This window comes from Maylandia zebra, linkage group LG5 (genome assembly GCF_041146795.1).
Source record: "Maylandia zebra isolate NMK-2024a linkage group LG5, Mzebra_GT3a, whole genome shotgun sequence".
Classification (NCBI taxonomy): domain Eukaryota; kingdom Metazoa; phylum Chordata; class Actinopteri; order Cichliformes; family Cichlidae; genus Maylandia; species Maylandia zebra.
Window position 1 is genome coordinate 8,354,141 of NC_135171.1, and position 21,306 is coordinate 8,375,446.

Genomic DNA, 21,306 nt, shown 5'->3' on the forward strand with positions numbered 1-21,306 from the left:
TACTCTGAGATATTTAAATCAGGGTCAAAGTGCCAGAACATTTATCAGCATCAGGCAAAAGGCAGAGTACTTCCTGGACCGGTCACCATAACAGCGCCACATATCACAGAGGGGAGCACCCACCTTGGCAGTTTTGAACAAACAACCTTGTTTCTGTGAGGCAATATGTTTCCTAGATATTAAAAAGTGTTGTGGTTTTCAGAAAATACATTCAAGGGGACAACTCTTTTTAAAAAAATCAGAATCTTCTTCAATAACAAGGAAATAACAATGCAAATAGGCAAACTAAGTACAAAGGAATGTGCTGAGACAAAATTTCAAAACAAAGGCAAGTTTAAAAACAGGTTAGGGAACAAAAGGGGTTTGTCAAAGAACAGAGCACCGTAGAGAAAAAAACAAAATAACTGGCCAAGAGCATGTGGAAACAACCAGTATGTGCTGTAGAAGAGCAGGTATGAGAAAAAAATACTATGCTGTAAGTATGTTCATATTGCTCTCATATGACAGGATAGCCTGAACGTCATCTAACAAACATTTTTAAGCCTGGCCAAAAAAGTCTCTTACATTTAAATGTTCTAATTGTTGACTTTCATGTGCCACAGAAGATATGTCAGGGCAGAGGTCAGAACAAACGGCATGTTCAAATCATTTATTCTTATTAAGAATAAGAAACTTTATTAAACACTTTGTCAGCACTCTCCACAGTTGGTGTGCAGAAATTTGGTACACAAGCAACACATTTAGTTAGATCAATTGAATTAGAAGAAAGGGTAATAGATAATTTACTCCTTTCTTGGAACTCAAGCTCTATCTGATGCATTCTTGCAGTTTGGTCCACTTCATTGTTTCTGATCTTAAGTTGGAACTGGAACCTACTGGTTGTGAGCCTTTTTCTATCAGAGATTATGTTAACTCTCAAACACCAGTAAGGTACTTTACTGTAACTAGTGACCATCAAATTGTTGATACTGCAGGTATGTACCAAATATAAAGCGATCAACCTAAGACACAGCAGGGCACACACCATCATCACTCACAGAACAAGGTGTTTCAATAGTTTCTTCTGAACCAGAGTTGGACTGATGGCAAAGCAAAAACCACTGAACAATGTGCAATAATAACTCCACGCTTGTCATATAAATGACAACTGAGAAATGTGCATATCCTAACTGTGCAAAATCTGCAATATCATTAGACTCGTGTGTGTGTATATAGTGCCACCCCTCGTGTAAAGGGGGGAAATTTATAATTAACAATTTGTATTAGCATTGTATTGTCTTGTTTATTGTTGTTGATTTTTCTAACATGCTTACTATGACTGAGAGAGCTCTCCAAAAGTATTCCGATGTGCCTTAACTGCTGGTTTTATGCACAAATGGCAAACATAGAACCTTGAATGATATGTGGCAGACAATGCTTGATTGACGAGGGCAAAACTAAGCTGTATCTACGGCCTAAACCCACTGCTCTAATCTGACATGTATATCTTTCCACGAATGTAACTACTTGTCAACACAGACTTCAGTTCAATTTTCATTTTAATTATATTTATACAGCACCAAATCACAACAGCAGTCGCCTCAAGGTGCTTTATATCGTAAGGTAGACCCTACAATAATACATACAGAGAAAAACCCAACAATCATATGAGTCCCTATGAGCAAGCACTTTGGCAACAGTGGGAAGGAAAAACTCCCTTTTAACAGGAAGAAACCTCCAGCAGAACCAGGCTGAGGAAGGGGCCACCTCTGATTGTCATGGTCCTGGGTCATTTTGACCCAGTGTTCTCAGATTTCCTGTGGTTTTGTATTTTGTTCCTTATGTCCATTGGATTGTTTGGTTTGGTATTTGGATTCCCCCTGTGTCCATGCTTTTATTGTGGTGTTTGTTCTGGTACCGTGTTCCCGTCCTTTGTGTTCTGTGTTCTCCTCATCCCCTCGTATTCATCCTTGTTCTCTGCCTCTCTCTCTCTCTCTGTGCTCATCTCTCGGTACTGTGTTGTGTTTAAGGTCCACATCTTGGTGTCAGTATTTTCAGTTTCGTGTCCTCCCTGCTCGGTCATGAGTAATTGTCTTCAGCTGTGTTCCTCGTGTGTTCCCACTTCCCTCATTACCTTCTGTGTATTTATGTCAGAGTGTCCCTTTGTTCTGTGTTGCGTCGTCCCTCTAGGTTGTGTGCATTTCCCGTGTCTTCCCAGCGCCTCAGCTTTAGTTTCTCCCAGTATAGTTTTGTATGATTTCTTATGTTCCTGTTAATAAAGACCTGCCTTTGAGTTCATCCCCGTGTGTCTAGAGCCGTGCATTTGGGTCCCCTCTTGCCTTCACACAGCCGCCGCATGACAGAACGACGCAACCACGAAATGGACCCAGCAGGCTCCGCCCGTGAGGGAGATATTCTCCGAGTACAGAGTCTGATGCAATGAATAACCCACGCCTCAGACTCACGGACAATTTCCGTCGGACTTAACGCCATAAAGGCAATAATCGAGGGAAACCCTTTCCTTCACCAGCTCACCTGCTATGAGGGCTTTATTGATGAACTGAGCCGAGCGAAGGAGGCATTACAAGCTCGTGAGCTGGCAGACAGTGTCCGTTCCCGTGATTCCACACCACAGCGACTGCAGACGGAGATCTCCGCCAGTCAGCCGCCGCAGCAGCAGCGAACTAAGCTCGCCGCGACGGTATCGCAACAGCGGCTGCTAAAACGAGAGGGTTTTTCGGTGCCGCTGTCGCGGAGCCCTTCTCCGTCCCCTCTCAGCTCTGACCGTCGCTCTCCCGCTGCTTTCCTAGCAGCGATGTGGTCGGATGATGAAGAGGAGACCGTCACCCCCGCATCATCACCGGTTTCCCCCGTCACCTCCGTTCCCTCATCAAGGAGGAGACGCCGTCCACGCCGTCGCCGGTCCTCTCCTCAGCCGGATTCCGGGACTACTGAGCAGCCGGCTGGGGTGAGTGACAAAGACACTCTTTCTGTTCACTCTGAGGCTAGTTCTCACTACTCTGAATGCAGGAATGCAAACTCTGTGACTCTTGCCGTAGGCTCTGAAGGCTCTCGATCTGTAAATGTTGAATCCGAACCCGAACTTCTTATGAACCGTTGTACTGCCCGGAGGGTCAACTCAGAGACCGTTTCTCCTACGTTTGGACTCATATTTGAGAAAGATTATCCTTCGCTAGTGTTTCCTAGGTCTGAAAACTTAAAGTCAGCATTTCCTGAGTTAGACACCTGTTTCTGTGCCCTTTACCTGTGTGTCTGCTGAGGATGATTGTTTTGCAGTTAAGCTCACCACTGGGGCTTTAAAACCTGCCTCCTTAGATGTTAATTAAAGCAGTAAAATCCAAGACTGTAAATGTTCCTGTGATAGCTCGACCCCAGCTCGTTACTTCTGAGCCATCACCCCAGGGGAAAGTCCATTCTTACGTATTTACTGATTTGAATGTTCTTGAGTCAGGGGGCTCTACACCCACCACTGTTTTCCCTAGGTTTACTGCTACCAGCGATCATGAGGTAAAAGACTTTGTTTCATCTGCCTCTCCGGTGCACAGACCTATGTTTACATCGGCTATTAACCCCTCCTCTGTCAGTATAAGCATGATTAGCTCCGAAGAAAGAAGCTCTAAGACTGTTGGTGCATCAGCTGATCACATTTCTCTAGAGTCTATAAACACGAAGGTGGTGCTTTAGTGCCTGTAAGCTACAGCTTTAGCACACTTAACGCTACGAAGTCAGAGCGCTGTTCCTCATCCACTCACTCAGGGCAGGGAATTGATCTCTTGCAGACTGTTCTTTCTAGGCCCGCCTCCCAGGCCCCTTGTGCTCTAGGGATAGCTGCGGCCCAGCACTCCCCTGCACCTATCTCAGTTCCCCAGGTGAGGGGGGCTGGCGCCCAGCTGGTCCCTGTTCCGGTTTCCGGGTCGACTGGGGCTCTGCTGGTCCCTGCACCCGTATCAGCTCCTCGGGTGGGGACAGCAGCCGCCCAGTCCCTGCCAAAATCTGTGCCAACCGCTGAGGTGAGGTCCGCCAGGACCCAGCCGATCTCTGCACCTGTACCTACTCCTCAGGTGGGAGCGACTGGTGTCCAGCAGGTGCCTGCACCTTTCATCCGCATTGTAGGCTCAGGGGACCCGACACCACCACCTGTCCTACATCCGCTCCCACAACCATCATTACACTCAGCTGCACAGGATGCTCCTCAGTCAGTCAGTCAGCCTTCTCCTCAGTGTACAGTCCAGCCTTCTCCTCAACCGCCATTACTACCACTAGTTCAGTTTGCTACCCAGTCTCCCTCAGTTCAATCTGTAGCTCTGTCTCCTGTGTCCCCGCTAGCTCTGTCTCCTGTGTCCCCCGCACCTCAGTCAGCTACCCCACCACAAGCTCAATTTTCACCTCTACCACCATCTAGTCATCAGTTCAGTCTGCCACTCAATCGCCCTTAGCGCCATCATCCACACTACCACCTGCTTCTCTTCCACCACAACCATCACGACACTCAGCCATTCAGGCTGCTGCTCAGTCAGTCATTCAACCTGTAGTCCTGCCATTAATGCACTCCTTAGCTGAACCATTAGCACAGTCACCGTGAACTCAGTCGTCCACTCCACCGCCCACTCCACTGTCACCACAACCATTACTACAGCCATCAGTTTGGTCCCCTGTAGCAGTTTGGTCTTCCGGTCAGCTTAACATTCAGCCAGGAGTCCCGATACCCTCTAGCTCTACATCAGTTCCTGCTGGAAGCTTGGATGAGCCCATCCAGCACTCCGCAGCTTTCACGCTGCCACCTGCCTTGTCCGCTGGGGGTTCTGGAGAGCCCGGCCAGCCCTTCCTCATCTCCACTGGGGGTTCTGGTCAGCCCGGCCAGCACCTCCTCGTCTTCGCTGGCGGCTCTGGTCAGCCCGGCCAGCACCTCCTCGTCTCTGCTGGCGGGTCCGAGGGGCCCGGCCAGCACATCATAATGTCTGCTGACGGTTCTGACGAGACCGTTCAGCCATCACTGGCTCCACCGCCTGCAACCTCAACATCCACGCCGCCTGCAGCATCAGCTTCTGCTTCATCCTCGTCTGGTCCAGCCTCATCCGAGTCTTCATCCTCGTCTGGTCCAGCCTCATCCGAGTCTTCATCCTCGTCTGGTCCAGCTTCATCCGAGTCTTCATCCTCGTCTGCAGCGTCAGCTTCGGCTTACTCTGGTCCCGCAGCTGCTAAGCTGCCGTCTGGTCCTGCCTCGCCTAGTCCTGTGCCCACCAAGCCTCGGCCAGTACGCCTGACGCTTGGGAGCCGCCGCCGCCTTCCTCGCGGCCGGCCTCCGGTCCCGCTCTGTAGCCGCCGCCTTCCACACGGCCGGCCTCCGGATCTGTTCTGCCGCCGCTGCCTTCCGCGCGGCCGGCCCCCTGAACAGCTCCATCGTCTCCTTCGCCGCCACCGTTGCCTTCCACATGTTCGGCCCCCTGAACTGCACTGTGTTTGAGCTGTTTTCTTGGGCTCCGGTGTTTGCTGTGCACTGCTTTTGTTGTGTTCTGTGCTCATCTCTGTGTACTGTGTTGTGTTTAAGGTCCACATCTTGGTGTCAGTACAGGGAGTGCAGAATTATTAGGCAAGTTGTATTTTTGAGGAATAATTTTATTATTGAACAACAACCATGTTCTCAATGAACCCAAAAAACTCATTAATATCAAAGCTGAATGTTTTTGGAAGTAGTTTTTAGTTTGTTTTTAGTTTTAGCTATTTTAGGGGGATATCTGTGTGTGCAGGTGACTATTACTGTGCATAATTATTAGGCAACTTAACAAAAAACAAATATATACCCATTTCAATTATTTATTTTTACCAGTGAAACCAATATAACATCTCCACATTCACAAATATACATTTCTGACATTCAAAAACAAAACAAAAACAAATCAGCGACCAATATAGCCACCTTTCTTTGCAAGGACACTCAAAAGCCTGCCATCCATGGATTCTGTCAGTGTTTTGATCTGTTCACCATCAACATTGCGTGCAGCAGCAACCACAGCCTCCCAGACACTGTTCAGAGAGGTGTACTGTTTTCCCTCCTTGTAAATCTCACATTTGATGATGGACCACAGGTTCTCAATGGGGTTCAGATCAGGTGAACAAGGAGGCTATGTCATTAGGTTTTCTTCTTTTATACCCTTTCTTGCCAGCCACGCTGTGGAGTACTTGGACGCGTGTGATGGAGCATTGTCCTGCATGGAAATCATGTTTTTCTTGAAGGATGCAGACTTCTTCCTGTACCACTGCTTGAAGAAGGTGTCTTCCAGAAACTGGCAGCAGGACTGGGAGTTGAGCTTGACTCCATCCTCAACCCGAAAAGGCCCCACAAGCTCATCTTTGATGATTCCAGCCCAAACCAGTACTCCACCTCCACCTTGCTGGCGTCTGAGTCGGACTGGAGCTCTCTGCCTTTACCAATCCAGCCACGGGCCCATCCATCTGGCCCATCAAGACTCACTCTCATTTCATCAGTCCATAAAACCTTAGAAAAACCAGTCTTGAGATATTTCTTGGCCCAGTCTTGACGTTTCAGCTTGTGTGTCTTGTTCAGTGGTGGTCGTCTTTCAGCCTTTCTTACCTTGGCCATGTCTCTGAGTATTGCACACCTTGTGCTTTTGGGCACTCCAGTGATGTTGCAGCTCTGAAATATGGCCAAATTGGTGGCAAGTGGCATCTTGGCAGCTGCACGCTTGACTTTTCTCAGTTCATGGGCAGTTATTTGGCGCCTCGGTTTTTCCACACGCTTCTTGCGACCCTGTTGACTATTTTGAATGAAACGCTTGATTGTTCGATGATCACGCTTCAGAAGCTTTGCAATTTTGAGACTGCTGCATCCCTCTGCAAGATATCTCACTATTTTTGACTTTTCTGAGCCTGTCAAGTCCTTCTTTTGACCCATTTTGCCAAAGGAAAGGACGTTGCCTAATAATTATGCACACCTGATATAGGGCGTTGATGTCATTAGACCACACCCCTTCTCATTACAGAGATGCACATCACCTAATATGCTTAATTGGTAGTAGGCTTTCGAGCCTATACAGCTTGGAGTAAGACAACATGCATGAAGAGGATGATGTGGACAAAATACTCATTTGCCTAATAATTCTGCACTCCCTGTATTTTCAGTTTCGTGTCCTCCCTGCTCGGTCATGAGTAATTGTCTTCAGCTGTGTTCCTCGTGTGTTCCCACTTCCCTCATTACCTTCTGTGTATTTATGTCAGAGTGTCCCTTTGTTCTGTGTTGCGTCGTCCCTCTAGGTTGTGTGCATTTCCCGTGTCTTCCCAGCGCCTCAGCTTTAGTTTCTCCCAGTATAGTTTTGTATGATTTCTTATGCTCCTGTTAATAAAGACCTGCCTTTGAGTTCATCCCCGTGTGTCTAGAGCCGTGCATTTGGGTCCTCTCTTGCCTTCACACAGCCGCCGCATGACACTGATGGGTGGCAGTACCCAGCATGCATTGAGTAATACTGAGTTTATAATGGGGATGTCATTGTACCAGTCCCAGTACAAGATAACATGGAGCTAGCATTAACTACAGTGAGTAGCTAACTAGTTAATAGAGAAGTAACATTACCTATTAGCTGCGTGTAACACGTAGTTACAGCTTTGATATTTTACTGTAAAGTTTTTCTCTCTTTAGACTGACTATATTTTTAAATGGATACATAAAACCAGGTACTTACTGAGTAAACTGAGATAATGTAAAAATATCCAGTGATTTATCAATATGGTTGACATTACCTCTACATTAGGGTGGTTATTTTTCCTTTTAAAAGGAAAAAGGATGATGACAAGATTATTTAAGTTTAAATTTTTGTCAAAATAATTCCAAGTGATTTTCCAACCTATTTCTAACTATATTAGTTTTCTTTATACACATAAATTATTTCTATTTCCAAAGGAGTCCATTTAGACTGGAAAAAGAACTGTTGATCGAAGCAGGAGATGGATACACAAAGTTATCACAGCATTTAAAAGACCCAAGAACAACTGCTAAGACACAAGAGAGCGACGAAGTTGGGAATTGTGGTCTCAAAGAGGACAATCACTAGATCTCTGCACAGGAATGACTGAGGTTTCAGACCAAGAAAAAAACTCCACTTCTGCAAAAGAACCACATTCGAACCAGACTGAAGTATGTAAAGATGACGTGAAGAAAGATTATTTATACTGGATGAACATCCTTTGGTATGATGAGATACTGCATCTTAGAATTGCATCTCTTTAAAGAGATGCTGCTATTGTTTAAACAAAGTAGGGATACGCGAACAACCCACAGAACAATGTCCACAGAGTGAAACCCACTGGTGAGAGTATTATGCTGTGGGGATGCTTGTGTTCCAGACCCAATGCTTGTGTCTGGAACTGGGAATATTGTCCAGGTAGAAGGAATCATGAAGAAAGAAGGATGTGTGAAGATTGTGAAAGAAAACTTCAAGCAGTCAGCAGCAAAACTGTGACTTTGTCCCCCAGCACAACAACGACCCAAAACATACATGCTCCTGGCGAAGAATGACCTCCAGAAGAAAAGGGGAGCATTAATGACAGGCCTACACAAAGCCCTGACTTGAATCCCACTAAAATTTGTAGGATAAACTGAAGACCAAGGTTCATGCCAAAAGATCATCAAATCCTGACGAGTTTGGGAGATTTTCCAGCAAACGACTGCAGGCTGTTATCTATCAAAAGGGATACACAACTGACCATTAGCTGATAATTCTGACCTAGTTTTTCTTTTTTTGTGAAATAATGTTTCTGTGTGTAAATTAAAATAATGTAAGCATCCAAGATACAATTGGGACATTTGGAAAAGCTGTATTAAAAATCTCTTGCTCTGTTCAACAGAACTTGGAAACTGTTTTTTTAAATTGTTTTTTAATTGCGATTTTTACAGGGTGGCTGTAGAAATCAGTTTCTAAGTAACATTTCTATGTTGGACCATCTGTATGTATAACCAATGCATATTTCTCTTCGTAGCCAAAGAACAAGTACAGTTTTAATTCTTGACAGAATTTCAGTTTTTAGTTGAGTTTATCTGATAAAAAGGCTTGAAAACTTTTGAAAGGTTCACTAAGAAAGGCTGTTACATTCATTCAGTGAAATATTCCAGTGCTTTGGCTGCTCGCATTAAACTTTTCCCTCTACTAGATAAATTGTCTTTATGAGCCTGCTGAAAAACAGCAGGGCCTTTGATTAAACATTGTAACTCAGCAGACAAAGTGAAATGGCTCATTGAGAACAATGTGAAGAAAGAAAAACAAGCCTGAAACACTGATTTGCACACAATCACTTTGGATGCTTAGAATCAAAACTGTAACAAGGATAAGCAGGGCTACAATCTGCAGAAATTTATGAAGATGGAACAACAGGGAGGAGGCGTATTTGTTTGTGTGTGGGAACCGTGTTTAAAGTCTCCTAGCTGAGCCGTGACGTACTGGCTGGGTAGAATCGGCCTCCTGGCAGCAGCCTGCCTGCCTGCCTTGGTGGTGTGAAACTGCAATACAACAAAAAGCCCCTCAGTGGATGATAAACAGTCTGGCTAGTAAGCATTGTGCAAATCAACAGTGAAATCGGTCAACATACTGTGTGAAAATTTTGTGTGGATTGGATGTCTTGCTTGGGAGAGGAAACATTTCTGATTTGTATTATCTGATTTAGCCTGACTAGTGAATGAATTTGACAAAGTGAACAAAAGCATTTTAGCCTTCATTAGAATAGGTTTCATTCATTTCATTCATTCATTCATTCATGTCTACATATAGACAAACCTGCTGCTGACTGTTAACAGCATGTCTCCAGGAAATGCTACTCTGTCAGTCTGTCACATCAACAATTATCAGACACATCGGTCAAGACAGAAATAGATTTCCTTTCATTTTTTCTCTTTAATAGCACCAACAAGTTCACACATTCAAATGACTTAACAACTGTTGTGTGCCATGAACTTTGGTAGACACATCCATGTCATAATACACCCGATGCCATTTTTCAAATGTTTGACTCGTACTCATCTGACTGGACAGACAAAGCCCAAGTTGGGCAGTTTTATGTAGAAAGTAGGGCTGTCAAATGATTAAAAATTTTAATCAGATTAATCACAGCCTAAAAATTAATTAATCATGATTAATCGCAACTCGAAATATGACCAAAATGTGTGCAAACATACGGACAGATAGCGGATTTTTACACACTTGTTAGTGTTATTTAATGCTAAGACCACGCTGAGTGGCCTGCGTTCACTCAGCGTGGTCTGACGTAGGCTGGGTGTTGTGCTGGAAGCGAATTAATCACAGCCTAAAAATTGATTAATCGCAACTCGAAATATATGTGTATATGTGTATATATGTGTAAAAATCGGGACAGATAGTGGTTTTTACCACACTTGTTTGTTTTATTTATTATTAATTGTGAGTACAAGCAGTACAAGCAGAACAGGGCTTCAAATAATTGTGAGGGATTTTTACTGAATGTTTTCCACCCGTTTAAATCTAGCACATTGTTTTATCCATATACATCTTCTTCTTCTTTTTTTTTTCTCTTTTTTGTGCCTGTCCCGTTTGGCTCTTTTGCCATCAGAATTGTTGTCTAAAGGCAAAGAAAGATGCCCAACGGATTTACTTTACCAAATTGACCATCCCAGCCTTGCCATAATGGTCCATTTGATTCACCTTTTATTGTTTATTTTATTTTCACTTACTGAATATGGGACAGACTTGACTGGGGGAAAGAAGGGGAGAAAGAAAGAGGGAAAGAGAAACAGCTGAGAAGAGGGACGGGGGAGAAGGGCAAAAACCAAAAACCAACAGAATGAGCAGAAAAAGAAAAAAAAGAAGAAAAAAAAATGCATATATCAATCACCTGGGTCACCTGCTGAGAAAGAAAAAAGAAAACAAGCAGAAGAGAACAAGAGTAATAGAATAAACAACATCACAATGATATATGGGAATATGACAGTAAATACTAAATATTAAACATTATTGTGCAGCACATAAGATCAACAGAACACAGTGTGCTTTGAGGTAGGAGCCAAAAAGGGTGTAGTTTGTGGGTGTGATCACCCGTGTGTACACCTGTGAGCATGGACGCGCTTGTTTTTAAAAGGTTCCTTCATGTAATGATCTGCTAGAGGGTGTGGGGGGGGCCACAGCCCCGTCCTCCAGGGCATGAAGCAGGTATGGAGCTGATCAAAACTCCAGACATCCAGAGGCCCCCAGAATACAAGAGACCAAGGAAGACCAACAGAGGGGCAGCCGCGCCACTGTCCCAGAAAGAGCTGAGGAGAGTCCCAGATGAGGGCTCACTCAGCAGCCGCGGCGCAGAAGCCAGGGGGAGTTGCAGTGACGCGCCCGTGAGCTCCGCCAGCAGCCAGCCGTGCCTGAGTGACCGAGCCCCAGGCCGAGAGGCCAAGGGCACCCCACCTCCGAAGTGGCCCGAGCAAGCCCCAGGCTCCAGGCCCCGATAAGCGGCCGCCAAGGAGTGAGCCGGTGTGTACCTGGACGCCCATCCCCGGACACAAAGAACCACCAACGCACCGATGTCTGAGGGAGTCCGCCACTGGCAGGGGAAGTGGTGGTAGGGGGAGATAGGCCTCCATACCTTGGAGGGCCTAAGATGTCCCCAGAGAGGTGGCGCCTGACACCCAACCTGACATATAGACACAGAAATACAGGCACACACATATACAAACATCCATTCCCACCCTCATGCTCTCATATACACTTACTCCACACTCAACCAACATGGAGACAGACATAAAGAGACGCTGTACACACGATCACACTCCCCAAGCGTACTCTAAGCCCCGGGTCTAGGTACCCTTGCCCCTGGAGGGGGGGAACTGCACCCAGACCCAGGTGGTGTTACCCTTTTCCCTGCGGTGGGGGGAGGCAGACCGCCCCGACTCCGCAGCAGCAGGGAGGCCCCACACTCCAGACCGCAGTCGGATGGCCAACTCCTTCTCCTAGCCCCCCCGCTCCAGCAGGTCGCAGAGAATGGGGGTGAGAGAAGACTCCAAACCTCCCTCCACCCGCTCATTGTAGTGTTGATGCATGTGTGTTCTAAGGTGCATTTAAAATCCAGGAGGGCATGGAGCTACCTGCCAGAGAGCAGCAGGTAAGCACATAGTCCCTCCTGCTGGCCCTCAATGTCTACGTGTATTTAACATTGAGAGGTGGGCAACGACGCCAGGGGTGGGGTGTACACCCTGATGGTACTTTGGATTCCGTGTATCGTGCCCACCCCCAAGATCCTATATGTATGTGTAATGAGAGTGTGAGTAATGTGAATGTCTAAGTTGTGGGATAAAATTGAGGCAGAGGCAGCCAGAAGGGGACAGGGGGGGGGGGGGGGTAGCCTCCTCTGCACCCTGGTGACATACCCCTACTCCAAGGTCCTGCATGTGTGGGTGGTTGTGGTGGAGCGGGAAGAGAGAGGCAGCTGGAGATGGGGAGGGAAGGAAGGGAGGGGCAAGTGACCCCTCCCTGGGGCCAGCTCCCCCGCTGACCCCAGTAGGCACCCCCATACTCCGCGACCCACCAGGGAAAGGGGGCCCAGGTCCATCCAGACCGGGGCCCAGCGCAGCAGCGCCTCCCGGCCCCACAGAGCCCAGGACAGTCCACCCAACCCCACCACAGAGAAAACTGCACCCACCCCACCATCCACTCTTCTTCCAGACTACATAAGACAATAAACATCCAGGCTGAGATCTTCCTCCACCTCTCCTGTATCTCCCCCTCCTGTAGAGAGAGCCCCTGAGGAGAGGAAAGCTCCTGCAAGATGTGACAATCTTCCCCACCAGTTGAAGAGCCCCCCAGGTGGCTCGATGCACCGGCGGCACCCTGTTCCAGGGCTGGGCCACAACCCCGGCAACACACCAACCAGGACCCAAGCCCCCGAGGCCCGGCCCGGGCCCCAGCCCAGAGACGGAGCGCCCCAGAACCTCACGCCCATCCCGGACCCACCCAGGGGCAGCCAGGCTACCAGGTCAGTAGCCTAATTTCTATATTGGTTAGAATTAAGATTATTTTTATTTTTCCAGTTCATGAGGACTGTTTTCTTGGCTATGCATAGGGCAGTGAAAACCATATGGGCGATATTCTTTTCTGAAGTGACATTATCTAAGCTGCCCAACAAACACACTAAGGGGGAAGTTGGAATGTTACATTTCAGACACTTTGATAAGTCTTCACATATCTCGCGCCAAAACTTCTGAACTGGTGGACAGAACCAAAGAGCGTGGATATAATTGTCTGGTGAATTGGTTTGGCAGTGTGAGCAGTTGTTGGTAGACGTAAAGCCCATCTTGAACATCCGATGACCTGTATAGTGCACTCTATGTAGTATTTTGTATTGAATTAATTGCAGACTGGGATTTCTAATTAGATGAAAGGTTTTTAAGCAAATCTGAGACCAGAAGTTTAGGTCTAAGTTAACTGATAAATCCGCTTCCCATTTTGCAATAGGAAGTGATATTGATTCATCTGTTTTAGAAAGCATTCTGTATATTTTGGATAGTAATTTGGGGGTTTTAAGAGTAAGAAATTGAACCACACTTGGTGGTGTTTGTAGTTCAACTTGACCCGGTTTAAATTTCTTTTTTACTATGGATTTAATTTGTTGATATTCTAAAAATCTTTTCTTGTTGATCCCATATTGTGTAACTAGTCTGTCAAATGAAATAAATTCTGTTCCTTCTAGTATATGTTCTAAATATTTGATTCCTTTATCACTCCAATCTGAAAAGTTTATCATATTATTGTTTTGTAATATGTCAGGGTTGTTCCAGATAGGTGTACGTTTGCATGGGATTAATGAAGACGCTGTCAATTTTAGAAACTCCCACCATGCTGTCAGAGAAGAGCTGATGTTGATGCTTTTAAAGCATTCATGTCGTTGGATGTTTGAGCTGATAAATGGTAGGTCTGAGATCTCTAGATTATTGCAAAGTGCTTGTTCTACATCTAGCCAAGGTTCATCTAAGAGGGTGTGTTTTAGCCATCCTGAGATAAATTGAAGCCTGTTGGCTAAGAAGTAGTGCTGAAAGTTAGGCAGTTCTAGTCCTCCTTTATCCTTGGTCGTTTGTAGTGTTTTTAAGCTTATACGTGGGGGTTTATTTTTCCAAAGGAATTTGGACATACATGAATCTAGAGATCTGAACCAATCTTGTGGCGGTTTAGTTGGGATCATTGAGAATAAATAATTTATTTTTGGTAAGACCATCATTTTTATAGCGGCAACCCTTCCCATGAGTGATATGGGTAGAGATTTCCATCTAGCCAGATCATCTTCTACCTTCTTTAAAAGTGGGATATGGTTTAATTTAGTTAGATCTGCAAGCTTGGGAGAAACATTAATACCTAAATATTTTATATTTCCCGATTGCAGTGGTGTAGAAGAGGAATTATGGAGGGAGCAATTAATCGGTAGAACTGTAGATTTTGACCAGTTAATTGAGTAATCTGATATTCTTGCAAAAGAGTTTATCAATTCAATCACCCCAGAGATATTGGTTTGTGAATTTTGGAGAAAGAGTAACACATCATCCGCATAAAGGCTGATTTTATGTTCCACGTTCTTGCATTTTATGCCCTTAATTACTGAATTCTGTCTAATTGCTGCTGCTAGTGGTTCAATAAAAATTGCAAACAGTGAAGGGGAGAGTGGGCATCCCTGCCTGGTGCCCCTCAAGAGACAGAAGCTGGAGGATGTCTGGTCATTTGTTCTAACACAAGCTGTTGGGGAATTATATAATATTTTTAACCAGTTTATGAAAGAGGATCCAAAACCAAATTTGTGTAAAGTTGCAAATAGAAATTTCCAGTTAACTCTGTCAAATGCTTTTTCTGCGTCTAAAGAGAATATTGTAGTTTCTAGGTTTTTACTGTATGAGTAGTCTATCAAATTAAGTAATCTACGTGTATTTGTTGATGAGTGCCTACCTTTTATGAAACCAGTTTGGTCAGGATGAATTAAGAGGGGGGTTATTTTCTCCAGTCTCTTTGAGAGAGCTTTGCAGATTATTTTAAGGTCTACGTTTATAAGGGATATTGGACGATAGCTTGAGGGATATACAGGGTCTTTGCCTGGTTTTAGCAGGAGATTAATGTTTGCAGAATTCATATTTGATGGAAGTCTGCCCTTTTCTTTAATTTCCAACAACGTTCTGTAGAAAACTGGTGCTAGAATCGACCAGAATTCTTTGTAGAATTCTGCAGGAAAGCCGTCTGGACCTGGAGCCTTATTATTGTGCATACTTATCAGAGCTTCCTGGAGTTCACCTGGTGTCAGTGGTGAATCCAGTGCCATTGCTTGAGTGTCCAATAATTTTTAAGAGTTATGTTGTCCAAAAACTGATCAATTTCTTTTTTAGATGGGTTTATTTGTGGTGAATACAACGTTTTATAGAAATCCCTGAAAATGTTGTTTATTTGTATCGGATCATATATTGTGTTCCCAGATGAATCTTGAACAGCACATATATTTGTTTTTTCTTTATTTATTTTTAGCTGGTTTGCTAGAAATTGACCGGATTTATTACCATGTTCATAATTTTGTCATATACACCATATACATCTTCAAGTTCACAGAACATAGGCCTAATTCAACAGGCAAAATAGAAAAAATCTCCAATCATCCTTTTGGGTAAGGTAGATTAGTGCAAAAAAATATGAACAACAGTGAAAAGTATTGTTTAAATCACATTCAACCATAGAACAAGCTCTAAACACACGGTCCTCTGGTCTACTCATCCTTCAGCCAGTTGCTGAGACAAACCAACTTGTCCACGTTCTCTGAGTGCAGAGCAGACCTCTTCTTGTTCACAATGTGCCCTGCTACAGAGAACAGCCTCTCACAGGGCACTGTGGAGGCAGGAGTGGCCAGGTATCTGCGAGCAAGGCGGGCCAGCTGGCTGTGGGCTCCTGCATGAGCTGCCCACCACTGTAAGGGACAGTCCTCTAAGGCAGTGCAGGGCTCTGCTCTGTAGCGCTGTATGGCTCTGTCCTGCTGTACCTCCTCCTCTGACTCAGAGTCAGAGTCCATCTGCAGCAGGCTCAGCCTCTTCTTGGCTGGACCTTCTTCTGCAGTGTGTGATCTTCTAGGAGAGTCTTCATGCAGCATGCCTGCCAGTGTGGTCCACACTGCTTCTCTGTCAGTCTTGGGCACACTGCGTAGGTCTTTAAAACGTGGGTCCAGTGCAGTTGCGATCTGGAGCCATGCATAGTTGGTATGTTCCTGGCGGGAAGCAAGGTCTTCCTTAAACTTCTCTTTAAACCTCACCACATATGCAGGGTCCTCATCAGTTACTTCCATGACACGGCGCAGGTGGCAGAAGGCTGGTAGAACTACAGAGCAGGAGACGTAGGCCTCTCCTCCCAGCAGTTCAGTCACATATCTGCAGTGGAATACACACACACACACACACACACACACACACACACACACACACACAGATAAGACAGCAAATTAAAAAAAGCTTTTTAATACTAGGTAATATTAATAAAATATTTGATTTCATTTATTTTTTAAATAAGACATTTTCATAATAACAAAACTGATTTAAGATGTATGTTTGATACATTTAATCTAAACCTACAATTATGGTCACAATGACAGGCTCACCTGCAGGGCTCTAGAAGTGTCTCCAGTCTCTGGAGTTTGTCCCACTCTGGAGGCGTCAGGAGGACAAGTTTATGCTTTTGTTTATCCAGAGTCGCGGTTACTGCAGTTTGGTTGCGGATCAAGCGCTTCACCATCTCCAGCGTGGAGTTCCAGCGCGTAGGCACGTCCTGGGCCAACGGCTCCTGCTTGCGCCCCAGTGACACCTGCTCTGCGTTCAGCTCTGCTGTGTTTGCTGGGCTGTGCTTAAAATGTCCAACAATTTTGCGGCATTTGGCCAGCGCAGTGACAAAGCCACTGTCTGCGAGACTCACTGTGATGCATCTCTGTAGAATGTGCGCGGTACACGGCATGTGATTGAATGGCATGATGCGAGCCGCGGCGATCATATTGCGCGCACTGTCCGTGCCTACTGTTGTCACCTTCTCCTCAATTCTCCACCTGCGAGCAACAGTCTGGAACTGCTCTGCACAAGCCTCCGCAAAGTGCCGCTCTTCCGTTTTCATTATAGTCAGCGCAAAGGATGTCAGACCCCAGGCTTCAGTGATTAAATGCGCAGTAACTCCCAGGTAATTGTCATTACTCAATGATGTCCAGTGGTCTCCTGTCAGAGCCACGCATTCTGTGTGAACTAAAGCCTCTTCTTTTTTCTTTTTCTCCATTTCATACAGTTCGTGGATTCGAATTGTTATTGTGCTTCTCGCTGGGGGCTTGTAGGACGCGTCCTGAGATGCAACCTTTAAAACATCCGCAAAGCCCTTGTCCTCCACAATGCTTAGCGGTCTACAGTCCTTTGCTATCCATTTGGCTATATTGTCGGTCAGTTTGTCCAAAGAAGACTTACCGAGTGGCCTGCGTTCACTAAGAGTGGTCTGACGCAGGCCGGGTGAAGCTGCTGCCCCGACAAACGCGTGTTTGGCATTAAGGTGGTATTTTAAGGTCGAATTTGAATGGTGAAATTGAAACTCTTTACTACAGTGAGTGCAAATTACAACGCGTTTGTTTATTGTCCCATCTATGTTCTTCTTGTATTTAAATTCCCCATCCAGAAGGCCATCCTGTTCCTGCTTCTCCATTTTCAGTGGCGCGGTAAACAAATCAAGTGGAATTATGGGACTTATCTGCGTGTTGCGCTAAATAGTTAAATATTCTAACGTAATTAATCCCAAAATTTAATTATCACAATTAACGCGTTAATTTCGACAGCTATAGTAGAAAGATTTTGCGAACCACAATAAGAAGATGGTGAGGGGCATCAGATGCTTATCCTTTGGTGGCCCATTCATTTCATGGGATCTGGCAATTGCCGGGTCACTGGATTGCATAAGCTTCTAACCCTCTGAAGTCTGAATCGTTATATATGGCACCCTTAGGCTAAGCCCATATTTTGGAGAAAACAAGGCATGCCAGTTAGGAGCACTACTTTACTTTGTACCCTGATTGCCTACAGTTGGGTAAGCATTTCCAGAAAAACAAAAATGATAAATTCTGATTGCCTAACATTAGAGTTAGGGTCATCACTGATGATGACTTAAACCTCAGAGGCTTATAATGCCACATGTTTACTTGTAATTGATACTTGCAAGCTTTAAATACCTTTATATCGTTTTTTTAATGTTATGTGCACAATTATTAGATCTTAGTGTAGACAAAATGCATGTGACATATAGCTCAATATTGTGCCTGATGGTGGCTTGGGAGTCAACTGATGGGAAATGGTGCTAACTCTCTACTAAGTCACGATACACAGGGGAAACAGGTCTTACGTTTCAGAATGGACTGCAAACAACATTCATAGCAAAAGAGGCTCTAGTCAGTTGTCTTGTTTAGAGAACACTATAGTGGGGCTGTGAGTCTTAAGCCAGGGGCGTTCCAGAACAAGCGGCGTGCATGTCATATCAAAAATGTAAAGGTAGATATTTTAACTGTGATTTCCAGAGAGCAGAAGAGACTGGTGGGGGGTAATATGGGCAAGATTGTTGCCACTTAGAGTGGAGACCTGGAGTGGGCCTTCTAACAGAATGTCAAGTTGTTTAGTTAGTTTTTTTATGTCCAAAAAACTTTGTTCCTCCCTGGAATAATTTAAAGTTTGGTGAGACACGGAATCATTTTCACATCAAATCTTGGCTGAAACCATTAAATGAAATAAGAAGGTCTTTTGGTCACTGGGGGCAGGATTCAATGAAATGTTCTTTCTCGCCACAGTATAAACACGTCCCAGTCACAGTTCTTCTGCTACTGTCCTCCAGAGATAGGTGAGACCTTAGAATTGCATCGGTTCAGCACCTAATTCATCATACTCGCTCTCTTTCCATGTTCAGTGAAAGTGGAAACTATCCACAAAGAAGCCTCACAGGAACTATAAGCTTAAGTGAGGCAGTCCTTATGAATGTGGTTGTCCATCCCAGTACCCATAGAATCAAGTGAGTGAAGGTAATCAGGCAATACTTGAGCAGCTAATTCACTCCTCGTGTAATTATTTAATCAATGAGAAAAAGCCCAATGGGAAGCTTTGTCCTCCCAACTACTGTCCTCAGCCAAAATCCAAACAAATCAATGGAGTAACCCTCCACACTTCTTCCTGTCACAGACTAAATATTCTGGGAGCAGCAGCATCTGAACTTCAACCTTTATCAAATACACATTGAAATTTAATAATGAACTCAGGCAGTAAGAAATGCTAATGAAGCTCTTGCTTATACTAAGTCCATTTGAGTGTTCTGCCCCTTAATATATGAATAATAAATAACGTCGACAGAAGACGTCTCGTGTAGAGGTGAGATGACAGAGGACTCACTCATGTTCTCCCAGCAGAGCTCCATGAAAGGTAATGGCTCTCTGGATTAGGTACATGTCCGTCAAGTCCATAATCACCAGACCTGAACTCACACTCAGCACAGAAGTATCAAAGTTGAACAGGTTTAATGCAGACAGCAGAATGTTTGACTCAGACAATAACAACAGAGGGGAGCAGGTGGGAGGGCTGGCTGGGTTTTAGCTGAAGCTTGATCCATAGGAAGTCCAAAGGTACGCACGCGCACACACTTCACAATGACAGTGGGTTTGGCACAGAAAAGAAGTTTCTGTGCCAAACATGGAGCCGAACTCCACCCTACAGTAGACTCAGTGGTCTGGTAACAACTGAAAAATCTCGTCAGCCTTAAGAAGGCAGCAGGTGATGACCGCTTGCAAAACCAGTGAGTTAATCAGCAAACCATTTTCAGGTATGCTCGCCAGGAGGGCTGAAAGGCACAGAGGTGCACCCAACTCTGAAACCAAGTAACAGAGTAAAACTTACTCACACTGACTGGAGAAAGAGGGAGCACAAGCAGGATCGACAGACAGAAAAGGTCAGCACAGGTGGATGATAACTGACTTTGGTAGCTCCTATTATCACCTGTAGCTCAGTAGGTGGAGTAGGTCATCCACGAATCAGAGGGTTGGTGGTTTGATTCCTGGCTGTATGCCAGAGTATTCTTGGGAAAATAGCAAAGTCCCACGTTGCTCTCTGATGCGAATATCAGAGTGTGACTGTTTGGTCAAAACCACTTAGGTGTAGAAAAACGTGCTTGTGACTGGGTGAATGAGGCATGTTGTATAAAAGCGCTTTGAGTGATTTACCAGTTACAACCCTCACACATGGTTATAAGCTTTGAGAATTCACTGAAAGTTATTTTGTGTGGTTTGGGCTCACCATTCATGGGGGCTTCACACTAGAACCCCTGATCCTTTGCAAGAGCCAGTTCAGATGATTCAGATGTCTGATAAGGATGCCCCTCCATCCCCACCTCCAGATCCCAAAGTAGATCCAGAATACTCTGGGGGGATTATTTTCCAGGTACTAGACCCTGACATAACATTTCATTGTCAAATGCCACTGTTCTGACTTTCTCATCAGCCTACTGCAGTGTGCTGGTGGTGTTAAACTAAAATAGAAATGGTAGTAAACATTATACAGACCCTATGACTACTACACGCTGCCATTATGAGCATGTTATCATGCCCACATACAATATAGCTGCTTTTGATTGTTATAAACTTCAAAAGCATAAAGGCTGTCACACTGTACTTATAGTAGATTATAGTATCTTGATTACAAGGCATATGAAAAACCTAAAAGCAGCAATGCAACATTCCTTTTCTCAGATTTTACTCAGAACTCTTTTCCTTGAGTGGTGCTTCTTATAAAATGCTACTTACAACTGTAATCTATTAAACGTCGCACAGCACTTTAAAAAAAAGTAATCTATTACTTTATCTGTTCAAAGTAGGGCTGTCAACGTTAATGCATTAAAGTGGATTAATCCATCATCACGATTAATTCGATTAAAATCGAATTAATTTGAGTCATTCTGCAGAAGCGCAGAATGACTCAAAGTCCCTGAATTGTCTCTGTCAGCAGATCTCGGGCAGTTTGTCCAAAGCTTGTCCATTCTGCGCTTCAGATTTGTTAAATGCATTAAAAATTTTAATCATGATGAGGCGTTAACGCGTTAACGTTGACAGCCCTAGTTCAAACTAATTTTTTAACGCTACTCATTACTTGTAGTATTATCCAGCAACACACATATCTGTACTACAGTTTAATCCAGGGAATTCCCAGAAGGACCAGTCAAGACCTTTTCCCAATTCCCAGAAAATGTAATGACAGGAAACAGGAAAAAAATCAACTTGGGT

At 44.7% G+C, this 21,306-nt stretch overlaps 1 protein-coding gene across 1 annotated transcript; it reads right to left on the reverse strand.

Annotated features, from left to right (window-relative positions):
• Positions 1-15,581: 15,581 nt before the first annotated feature.
• LOC105941106 (E3 SUMO-protein ligase ZBED1) lies at positions 15,582-17,264 on the reverse strand. The gene is made up of 2 exons (XM_024802361.2): positions 16,633-17,264; positions 15,582-16,405 (listed from the first exon to the last, which is right to left on the reverse strand). The coding sequence occupies exons 1-2, from the start codon at positions 17,133-17,135 to the stop codon at positions 15,754-15,756; spliced, it is 1,155 nt and encodes a 384-aa protein (XP_024658129.2). The 5' UTR covers positions 17,136-17,264; the 3' UTR covers positions 15,582-15,753.
• Positions 17,265-21,306: the final 4,042 nt, after the last annotated feature.

Bases quoted from the DNA above. Each gene is read 5' to 3' on its own strand.
- LOC105941106 (XM_024802361.2), bottom strand. From the start codon at position 17,135: ATGAAAACGGAAGAGCGGCACTTTGCGGAGGCTTGTGCAGAGCAGTTC. The intron at 16,406-16,632 runs GTGAGCCTGTCA...ATTCCACTGCAG, and splicing joins ACACTTCTAGAGCCCTGCAG to ATATGTGACTGAACTGCTGG.